Consider the following 11830-nt stretch of genomic DNA (forward strand, 5'->3'; position numbering starts at 1 on the left):
TCTCATTTTTTTGTAGACCCCCCCCCCCCCTCGCCCCCGCCGAGGGGGGGGGGCCCCCCTGGGTTTTTTTGTTTTTCTCTCCTTTTTCCCCCCCCCCCCCCCCCCCCCCCCCGCCCCGCCGCTGCTTGTGCACGTTTTTTCTCTCTCTTTTTCTAAAAAATAAACATTAGAAAAAAATGTTAAAAATAAGTATATAAATAAAAATTAAAAAGGTGGGTAGAGTTAAAGTCACTAAATATTTTTTAGTACTTGTCTTTCTTCCTCAAAATCTGATTGTCCAGCTGAGTTTGTTTTAGGACCACGTCTTACTACCAAAAGACACTTGTATTATTCCTTCTCTTTTTCTTTTATTACTTATTTCTAAAAACAAAAATAATCCTTTTTAGTGTTTTTTTTAAGTTTTCATTGTTGTTTTTGGGGGTTTGTTTGTTTGTGTGTTTACTAATTTCTGCACCCAACATGAGACTTGAACTCACGACTCAGATCAAGAATTACATGCTCTTCTGACTGAGCCAGCCCAGGGCATCCCAATTATTTGCCCTTTTAGAGTGCAGGTTGTTTTTTTGTTTGTTTGTTTTCTATACAGATACAGTGACACACACTACCTCAAAAAAAATTTCAATTTGCAAAGAAATAACCTTTTCCTGACAGAAATAACATCACATTTAAAGAATTATGAATTACTTTATTTATAATCATGTTGAAATTTCTTCAGTTGTTTCAAAAATACCTTTTATAGCTGGTTTTTCCAATATAGGATGATGCATTGCATCTGTTTGTTCTGTTTCTTAAGTCCTTTTTAATTTATAGCAGTTCAAGAGATGGCCGCTTGTCCTCTGGAAAAGGACTTCTCACACTTTATTTTTTTTAATTTTTTAAAGTTTACTTATTTTGAAAGAGAGAGAGAGTAAGCGTGTGAGCAGGGGAGGGGCAGAGAGAGAGGGAGAGAGAGAATCCCAAGCAGACTCCATGCTGTCAGCCCAAAGCCAGGGCTTCCCAAACTTTGTGTGCAAGATCACTTGAAAATCTTACACAGTTTTGGATTCAGTTCTAGGGTGGGGCCTAAGTGTCAGTATTCTAATAGGCTCCCAGATGATGCCAGTGCTGCTGACCCATTGATCACACTGAGGGAATGAGACTCTAAAAAATCCCTTGTTCCAGATTTCTCTTGATTGTTTTCTCCTGTGTGTGTTTTAGCTAACATTTCTTTTAACTTGGAAGACTAATCTATAGGTTTGATTAGATTTAGATTAATCATTTTTGGCTGATATGTCATAACTTAAAAGTACTTTTCCCTGTATCACATCAAGAAACTCTATCTGATTAGTGATGCTAAACTGAGCACTAGATTAGGGTGGTAGCCACATGATCGTTCCATGTAACCAGGATCGGATAGGTCTTTTTTGCTTGCAACCTAGAAGTTACCTGTATACTATCACTTTGACACGCACCAATGTCCAGTTCTCTAAACCATTCACCATTTGATATTCCTTTCCTGAATCAGTAATGTTTCAGAAGTTGTGATGATTTTTAATTGAAATTTGTTTAATTTTTACTAACTGCTATTGTTTTGTAGAGTAAAGCTTTCTTTCATCAACTGGGACTTTTTGGTTACCTTAAAAGGACAATTCCTATTGAAAAAGGCTAAATGCTTAATTCTTATCTTTATTTTCCAATTTTCAAAGAGTTGGTTTAAAAGCCACCCAAATGGTGACAGATGAGTTTTTCCTAATTCTCTCCTTTTTGACTATCCTGTATAGACTCGGTTTTTCATAGAATCTGTGGATTTTAGTCAACTGTATTCTTTTTGATGCTCAAATTGTTAAAGAGTTTTGACTACTGGTTGCCTTTTTGAACTACCTCCAATCTTACCCTTTTGTACTTTGAATGATCCCTTACTTGTTGGCTCAAGAAGATAATCTAGACATTTTGTACTTTCTCTACCTTAGGCATGGAGCAAGCTGTTTCTCCAAGGACCCCTGGATGATACTTAGAAATGAAAATCTGGACATTAGGGATGTCCTTGACATTGGATGACATGGTTTCTAGGCCCATTCTGTGAACTGAGCTAGAAAATAGCTATTTTTTCAAATCCCAAATCATATTGATATTTTCAGTTCAATTTTTAATAGTATTTTTATTTAATTTTGTATGCTTGTATTTCTCTTATACTTGGTTCCTTACAGCAATAGTTCTCAAACTGTAGCCCTCTCCAGAACCACCTGAATTGCCTCTTCCCCTTGTTAGGCCCCACCCCCTAGAGTTTCCAATTGAGTAGGTCTGGGGTGAGGCCCAAGAATTTTCATATCTGTATTTTTAGGTGACTTTGAAGCTGCTGGTCCAGACCATACTTTGAGAGCCACTCTCAGAACATGCTTTTCTCAGAGTAAAGGGGTTGAGACAAATGGAAGATACTTTAGGTTGAAAAAATAGCCATTTCTTTCAGAGATGGTACATGTACTTTGCATATTTGAGGATAAAATGGAGAACACCAAGAGAAACTTTGAAGATCATGGAGCAGGAGGTGTGCATGGAAGCAGAAGGTCTCTCAAGCTTTGAGGAATTACCTTTGGGGAGTGGTAGTGTGAGGACAAGCGAGTGTAAGGGGCCAGCATTTATTTTGGAAGATTTTTCTCCATCTCACCAGAACATGAAAGAGGGGTGTGGTTTTAAACAATTTGAGCCTGTCCCTAATAAGGTTTTTTTTTTTCTTTTTAATTTTTTTAACGTTTATTCATTTTTGAGAGAGCACAAGTAGGGGAGTGGCAGAGAGAGAGGGAGACACAGAATTGGAAGCAGGCTCCAGGCTCTGAGCTGTCAGCACAGAGCCCGATGAGGGGCTGGAATCCAGAAACTGCAAAATCATGACCTGAGCCAAAGTTGGATGGTTAACCGACTGAGCCACTCAGGTGCCCCTAATAAGTTTTTTTATGAAGGGCAGAGTGGGCATTTTCAGATCGGGCCCATTTACTGAATATCATTAACATATTTTAGTGTTTTTTGTTTTTTCAGTTAACTGATTTTTTCATATACTTTAGGTTTTACTCTTAAAAGCTAAAATATTTTGATCTTAAATATTTTGTTGGATTTTTAAAAATAGTTTTTTAGGGTTTTGGGTAGGGAGGGTTGTAAGAGGGGGGTGTTTTTTCTTTGATGGCTGAAAAGCATCATTATACACATTAGTTATTGTTTTTTAGTGAAGTAAAATGCTGCTCTCTAGGCCGTTAAGGTATTTGGAGCCATTTTCCCAAAAGCTGAATGTTTTTAGGCCACTATCTTAACTCTGTTTCTCATTTATATGCTTCTTTTTAAATTTTTTGTTAATGTTATTTATTTTTGAGAGAGGGCAGGTGGGGGAGGGGCAGAGAGAGAGAGGAAGACACAGAATTCAAAGCAGGCTCCAGGCTCTGAGCTGTCAGCACAGCCCAACGTGGGGCTCGAACCCACAAATGGTTTGATTATGACCATAGCTGAAGTTGGATGCTTAACCAACTGAGCCACCTAGGCACCCTCTCATTTATCTGCCTCTTAACTTTGATGTGCTAGGTAGGTGATGGAGGTCTTTAGACTTGAGACTCCATTAAGCTGAGTTGGCTGCCTTACTGGAGTCAGATTGTTGTGTGTTGAAATAGGCATTGCAATTCCTCTGAGGCACTTTTTCCTGTATTCTCATATTTAAAACCCTGCTGCAGGTGGTTGAAATTGTTGGAAGTCAGTAATCACCACTTCACATCTGCATAGTAACAGCTGTATTTGCACAGATGGCTGTTAGATTCTAAAGTACTTTTTGAATCAAATGTCACATTCAGCATATTGTTTATTTTAAAATATTATCTAGGGGTTCGTGGGTGGCTCAGTTCTTTAAGCATCTGACTTCAGCTCAGGTCATGATCTCACAGTTCGTGAGTTCAAGCCTCACATCGGGGTATGTGCTGACAACTCAGAGCCTGGAGCCTGCTTCGGATTCTTCTCTCTCTCTCTCTCTCTCTCTCTCTCTCTCTCTCTCTCCTCCCCCTCCCTCCCTCCTCCTCCCTCCTCCCCCCTCCTCCCACTCTCTCTCTCTTTCCCCCTCCCCTGCTCGCACTCTGTCTCTCTCTCTCTCAAAAATAAATTTAAAAAAGAAACATAAAATATTATCTAGTAATTGGTCAGTTGTCTGAAGGCAGTAGTTTAGTCTGACCTTTCTGAAATCTGATGAAAGTTGTAGACTTCTTCAGAAAAATGCTTCTGTGCTCAGTTTTAGGTGAGTTGAGCCTCCCCAAATGCATCATTAACTAACCTGTTTTAATAAAGTACTGAGATCAGTTTTCACGTGATTTGTAGACTCAGTCTTAATATTTCATAGTCACTAACATTTAAGCACATTTTAGAAAAAATTTAGTTGCTAAATATTCTCGATAAACATTTACTATATATTTTAAAAATACGGTGATCTGGTAATTTTAGAAAATAAAAATTAAGATATTGTAGGTGGATTTTTTTTTTCATACCGTTCTTCATGAAATGCTTACAAATGAACCCCATACTTTGGTGTTAAATACCTTTTTTTTTTAAGCTGTAAAAATAATTATAATTTGTAACATATTCCCCAAAGAGCTTATCTTCCTAATATGTATGCAAAGGGCTCCTAGAAAATAAAAAGGGTAGTGGTCAGAGAGAAGACAGCTTTTTTAAAGAAACATAGGTGATGCTTACTGGTTGGACATAGAGAGACACCACCAATTTAGCTATTGTTTAGTAGACTCCACTAAGAATCTAATGTAAGAGATAAAGAGAGGGATGCCTGGGTGGCTCAGTCAGTTAAGTGTCCAGCTCTTGATTCTGGTTCAGGTCATGATCTCACAGCTTGTGAGTTCTAGCCCTGCATCAGGCTCTGCACTGGCAGTGTGAAGCCTGCTTGGGCTTCCCTCTTTCCCTCTCTGCCCCTCCCCTCCCAGGTGCACACCTGCTCTCAAAGTAAATTAACATTGTAAAAAAGGAGATAAAGAGAAAAAAGTACAAAGATAATACTTAGATGTGCAGGATGGTTTTGGTATTGATCATCTGTCTAAAAATTTCCTTTAATCTGCTGCTGCTTCCAGGAAAATGTATGAAATTGCCAAAAATTATGCAAACTGCATGGCTACGTTTATAAATATTAATTTGTAACCAATATACATGTTTTTGAGCTGCAAACTTCATACCTCTTACAGTATTTCTAAAGTGTTTACTTATGCATGTATAAGCATATTCATTGTAGAGTTTAAGAAGATTATACTTGGTGCCTTCAGTATTCTAGTAACCAAGATTAGGTCTTTTCCCATCCTGATTGCACGAAGTTTTGTTTTAATTGAGTTACTTCTTGAAGGATTATCTTAAAGGTTATTTTAAAAACCTATGCTAGATAAGAAGCATTTATTATTAGGGTATTTTTGCATGTGTGTGTGTGTTTTCTTTTTTTAACTTAGTGGTAAAGCTGAAGGAAAATGCTTTTTAAAGGTCTTTTGAATCCATTGTACTTAAAATAAGCAAGTTAAAAACTTTCTCTTTTCTTCCAGATAAAGCTTCACCAAGAAGGTTGCCCAGGAAACGGGCACAGAAGAGATCAGTGGGATCTGATGAGTAAATGTTCCTTTGTGCAACAATTCAGTCTTTACTTAACCTGCCCTAATGTTTTTCGGCCTGATGGGAATTAGTGCAGAGAAGCCATATCACCATAGAAGGCAACTACTACTTATGTGTGGACTGAGCAATCAGAGTCTGTGGCGATAATATTACTGAAAATGCACTGCATTCATTTTTCTAAAGTAACAAATTTGGTTTTTTTTAAGCCATTAAAATCTATGTGTGTGTGTGTGTATGTATGTGAGCAGTTGGTCTTACCAGAATCATTGTTGAACTACCTGAAGCATGCCTTTAGAATACTGAATATAATGATGTTGTCTCTTTTTGACATTTTCTGATATTTCCCCCCAAAACTTAATGAATATTTGTCCAATATGATTGTAGATGTCCTGCTTTTAGACTGTTTTAAAGGAAACTGTTTTTTAGAATTGCTCAAATCCCAGTTGATGGCACAAATTACTGTTTTGTTCTTGTTGCTGTTTTACAACTAGTATTCTAAAGGCACACACAGGAGTAGCTGCTTTTTAGCAATAGAATTGTTTTGGTATTTTTGCTGCTGTTTACTATAATGCGCACCTTCAGAAAACTTCCCAAACGAGTCCAAGGAATTTGGGGATTTCTAGCAACAAAATTGTGAAGCATGAGAAATCTGCTGATTTTGATATATAAAACCAGCCCCCACCCTCTTTTTGTTTTTATTTTTGTTTTTACAAAAAAAAATGGTACATTTGTGGGAACTGAGTTGTGTTATCCATCGTTTTCTCTCTGACCCAAGAGGTAGCTCTGCAGTGATTTTAGACCTCTTTAAGTTGTCGTTTTGTTTTTTTTAAGAGATCATTTTTTCCCCCTTAATTAGAAGTATCTTGCTTTTAGAAAAATTGCCTTGGTCTACAGACTAAGCAAAAAGTCAGTTTATAGGGGCAGAGATATATTACAAGTAATACTAATCTGTTAAAAAAAGATGAGTTGGTTATTTTTTTAAGTAGTTAACCAGTTGGTTCTTATCTAATCTTTTGGGTATTTTGGTTGTTCAGAAGCATTTATTTTTTTAGTTAATCTAAAGAATTCCAAAGTTTTAAGCACTTAAGATCTCAACCAAAATTAAATTGGACTTCATAAAACCCTATTAGAGTCACTCTTGTCATAGGTAGTAAATAAAGTTTGGCATTATTGTCAGACTGGAAAAAGGGTAAAAGTAAAATAGATGAACAAATTAAGAGGCTTTTCCTCTCTGTCTTTAAGCCATAATCTCCCACGTATATTTCGTAAGGAAATGGTAAATGAAATTCTAGTGGCTGTTTAATTCCTGATCGGTCTTTATTACAATGAACTGACCTCTCCTCCCCTCTTCATTATAATCCCCACTCATGTCCATGCAAAACAACAGCAAAACAAGACACACAGACAAAAAAATCTTTCCAGGTTCTTTAAGTATTTAAACATCTGAGCCAAAGCCAGAATAGAATAGAAGTTACTGTATAGTTGTTAATCATTTTGCAAGTAGGGGCTAAGGTGTCAAATTATCTATATTGGCATTGCTGAACTATAAACTTTCTATACCTGTAATATAAAGTGTTTGAGTTTTTAATTGGGCTGTATGATCAATAGCTTATTTTGAAAAAGCTCTGTGAGCTGTAAAAACTGCATGTTTTTTGTTTAATGTAATATAGGAGACCCTCCACCTTCTCAAGGAATATATTCCAAAACATTGTTTCGTGAATTTCTAAGTTTGTGAAACTACTAGAACATAATGCGGTGAGGTGTAATTACAAAATTTAAATGGCTTCTAGAGAGTTTTATTGACTACTTGGTGATACTTAGGCAGTGGCAAAGCTACACTGAGTTACAGATGCCAGCCCTTCAGCCTCCTAAGTAATTTGCCTTACATACTAGCCTTTCCACTGCTGAGGTTCCGATCAGTGCCTCAGAAATCATTTGTCATGTTTCATTTTTTAGCATAGATTGGGAACAGTTGAAATCCTTTAAATCCTCAGCTGCCAGGGGTCTTCTATAGTATCAGTATGTGTTTAGCAGAAACTAACTCCATAATGAATGGAATTCAATTCCACACATGGTTTGTTCAAGCACACTTAATAAGTAGCCTATTTTTTAAATGTCTTTTTTAAATGTAAATATTTGGATGAAGTTTTTAAAGTTTGTTTTGATATATTCATTTGCTACACCAACCATGGTTTCAGAATTCACCTTTTGAGCAAATTGGTTTCAGAATCTGTAAAATGAACCAAGAATCTTGTATATCAAACCTGTTACCCAGACATGTGAGAATAATGTGTTCATAAAGCATGGATCTCGCTTTGGTTGTATAGCTTCATTCATTCATTTCATGGTCTCACATAGTGACTTTTAAGACTCCCCCTGCCTTCTTGAACCCTCTGAGGTGTTGTCTGAGGAGGGGCGGGGCGGGGTGGGGTGGGAATGGGACCTGCAAGGTCCTGAGGAAGATAGAACTCAGAAGAAAAGGAACATGGGCTTGGTTTTAGTGAAGTTTTTAATTTCATATAAGCTTCAGAAAATAGCTTTGTGGAAGCTATTTTCCACAAAGGCAAATTTAGATCTTAAAACATTAAAAAGTCCACTGCCTGAAGCATGTATTTGCAGTGCATCAGCCTGTACTTGTATTTGCCTCTGTTAAGGAATAGTTAATGGTGAAAATATGACATTGAAATCTTTAATGACTGTTACTTCGGAGGTATAGTAGTAGGTAAATGTAATAATATGCAAGTCTCATATAGCATTCATCTTTTGTGGAAGAAAAAAGGTACTTGGTTAGTGCATTTAAATAATGCAGTTTGTTTTTTTTAACCTTGAACTTGGCAATACACATCATCTCTCACCAAGATTTTGGTAGGATACAGTCCTTGGGTTTTCAGTCTTCATTTTAGTTCCAAAATTAGATTTTAGCTTAAATTTAAAAATTTAAATCTGTACTTTCAAATATACTTGAAGTAATTTGCCACACTTTTGGACCACATCACTTATAGCTGTAAAATCAGTACATTTGCTCTAATTTTACTAAATAAAATCCTACTTGGAACATCTCCACCTTAGTGAAGAGCAGCCTGACATGTCAACCCCTTACTCTTAATTAGCATAAGTGGAATAGGATATTGGGAAGGAAGAAGAAAACTTACCTGACCTGCAGACATCTAAACAGTTTCTTTAGGGGCTCTTATGAACTTTACCAGTTAGTATTTGTAGGATTTTTTTTTTTTTTTTATTTATACAAAAGCCTGAACTTTTGTAGTAACTAATTACGTAATCTGGAGTTTGCCCTTTTTTACATTTTGGAATTATCTGGGAATATGGCTCTGAAGCTCAGGTACCATTTAATGTAGCTGCTTTTTTAAAGGCAGTAGGAAAGGAATTCACTTATTAAACATCAGTGATGGACTGTCCTCTTGGGCCTTTCCATTCATCATCTAATAAACCTTCAGAACAACTCCCTGAGGGAAGATGATTCTCATTTTTATAGAGGGGGAAAAACCAAACCCTGAATTTAAGTAGCTTGCTCAAGGCGTTATGTATTGAATTTAGATTCAGAACTTTTTCTGAAACTCCCACATTCTTTCCCCTGACCCATGTTTAAGACGGAATTTTATAAAACCAAGCATTTGGGCAGATTCAGCAACCAGAAAGTTCCAAAAAACTCAATACTGAATATTATGTCTATGCTTGTACTATACAATAGTATATAAATGCCATTCAACTCTAGAACGCTGTAAAACCCCAGAATCTTCTCAGCTGTTATATGTCGATTTGTGCATTAGTTTGTGATGTTTTTGAAATTTTTATATGATGATTCAGTTATTCACAATACCCTATTTAATCTTAGTTAATGACATCTCTTAAATGTACTCCTAACAAAATCATGGTCTTTAAAAACGTTTTCTTTAAGATTTGACGGGATTTTCAAGTTTTAAGGGGTAGAAGATTCATCTTTGTGTAAAGAGATGAGGATGAGGGGCTTGTGTGTGTTTCAGTCAATTAAGTGTCTCTTGATTTCGGCTCAGATCATGATCTCACAGTTTTGAGATAGAGTCCCCACATCAGGTTCTTAGGTGGACAGTGGAGCCTAACTTAAGATTCTCTCGCTGCACCTCACCTATTTGCATGCATGTACTCTCAAAACAAAACAAATAAATGAAAGTGAATTACAGTTGACCTTTGACTAATGGGTTTGAAAGGTAGGGTCCACTTATATGTGGATTTTTTTCAATAAATAGTGCTGTAAATGTATTTCCTCTTATGGTTTTCTGTAAATTTTTTTAATGTTTTATTTATTTTCTTTAAAAAAATTTTTTTTTTAATGTTTATTTATTTTTGAGACAGAGCATGAGCAGGGAAGGGGCAGAGAGGGAGGGAGACACAGGATGTGAAGCAGGCTCCAGGCTCTGAGCTGTCAGCACAGAGCCCGACGCGGGGCTTGAACTCACGGACTGTGAGATCATGACCTGAGCCGAAGTCGGATGCTTAACGGACTGAGCCACCCAGGCACCCCTTTTAATGTTTTATTTTTGAGAGAGACAGTGTATGAGTGGGGCAGGGGCAGAGAGGGAGGCACAGAATCTGAAGTAGGCTCCAGGCTCTGAGCTGTCAGCAGAGAGCCTGACATGGGGCTTGAACCCACAAACTGAGATCATGAGCTAGAGTCAGATGCTTAACTGACTGAGCCATCCAGGCGCCCCTCCTCTTATGATTTTCTTAACCTTTTTTCTAAAGCTTTATTACAGGGATATAGTATGTAATATACAAATATATGTTAATTGATTATATTATTGGTAAGGGTTCTGGTCAGCAGTAGGCTGATTAGTACTTAATTTTGGCAGATATTTTGGAGTTAAGTTTTTGGAATTACTCAAAAGGTATATGTGAATTTTTTAATGCATGGGAATTGGCAACCCAAACCCTGCATTCAGGGGTGAGCTATTCATTCTTGGGTTATACAAGTACACAAAATTGGGATTGTAGGTTAGGCTTGTGTCTTCTATCTATTCAAGTAGGGATTTTGCTTAGTGGGCATCATGGAGCATTAAAAAGAAAATCCCATGTCCTCTAGAAAACATGAAGGACAGCCCGTATGTAGACTTCTGTTGTAGTACCTATGTCAGTTTATCACTGTGTTGCTTTTCCCTCTGCTAGACTGGGTTCCGCATCTTGTTTGCCTTTTATCCCCAATTTCTAGCTTGCAGTTGTCATGTGGGAACCACAAGGTTTAAAGAAAGTATGAGAAAGTGTGGGCCAATTTTCATTTGTCAACTCTTCCATGGGATTGTGTTCAGAGGTATTTCTGGTGATAACCCAATATCATTGGCAATTGTCAGGTTGAACAAGGACAGATGGTATGGTATGCTAGCGTTGGGATTAGGGTGTGGTCCACCATGGCCACTAGCCAATGGTGGCCTTGAGAAAGCAGCTCATCTCTGAAGTCTTGATGTGTTCTTTTTAAATTGAGAGATACTCGAAGTGTCAGTCCCAAATTGTCTGATTGTGTTACCTACGAACCCTTACTTAATACAGTATTATTAAATGATTCTTCATAAATTTTGTTAACTTAGCAAAACGAAAAAGAACTAAGGTACAGAATGGACTGCCTAGAGGCTGCCTGAGGTTCGAATCCTAGCTCTCTTAATTGGAGCAAGTCGTATCACCTCATTGGCTTCAGTTTTGGGTACCAACCTTTTGGAGTTGTTAGCGGTTCAGAACAACATAGCCTAGCACACCAGAAGCTATGGAAGTGATTGCTGCTGCTGTCACAAAGCGCCACGCTGTTAACGTCCCATGATGCGTATGCGCAGTGGTGTACCTGGCACTTTTTGGACTTCTCTGTGGAGTAATATAGTTAAATCTGTATGGGAAAGCTAAATCCTGGTGGTTTTTTAAGCTAAAGAGTGAAAGTCTTAAGACAGACATGTAATGTGGCCAGCGCTCCACATTTAACAGTGAACCAGAGTAGTGGGGCTGGCACTGGGAGTGCTGTTGTAATCTCTTAGAGCCTGCACATCAAGCTGAGAATTCTGTCTTTCAGAACCCTTGGAGTGGCTACAGGTTTTCCAGTGGTGGCAGTGCTTTTCAAAACATTTTTGAAAGCCCTCAGAATTTCTTTGAGCTTCACACCGAGCCACCCAAAGAAAATCAGTCATGTTTGTGTATCTTCAGAAATCTATTTGATCATCCGTTTTACATTCGTCAAAATAGGTGCTCAGGC

The 11830-nt window shown here is 37.5% G+C and overlaps 1 protein-coding gene across 2 annotated transcripts in view; it reads left to right on the forward strand.

Annotated features, from left to right (window-relative positions):
* The window catches only part of SSR1 (signal sequence receptor subunit 1), a 26439-nt gene extending 18521 nt beyond the window's left edge, over nucleotides 1–7918 (forward strand). For both annotated transcript variants that reach the window (XM_049654892.1, XM_049654893.1), the window contains one exon: nucleotides 5538–7918. In XM_049654892.1, the coding sequence (XP_049510849.1) occupies nucleotides 5538–5605 (68 nt within the window). In that variant the 3' untranslated portion in view covers nucleotides 5606–7918. The remainder of the gene's footprint in view (nucleotides 1–5537) is intronic.
* The last annotated feature ends 3912 nt before the right edge of the window (nucleotides 7919–11830 follow it).

This window comes from Panthera uncia, assembly GCF_023721935.1.
Source record: "Panthera uncia isolate 11264 chromosome B2 unlocalized genomic scaffold, Puncia_PCG_1.0 HiC_scaffold_25, whole genome shotgun sequence".
Taxonomy (NCBI): domain Eukaryota; kingdom Metazoa; phylum Chordata; class Mammalia; order Carnivora; family Felidae; genus Panthera; species Panthera uncia.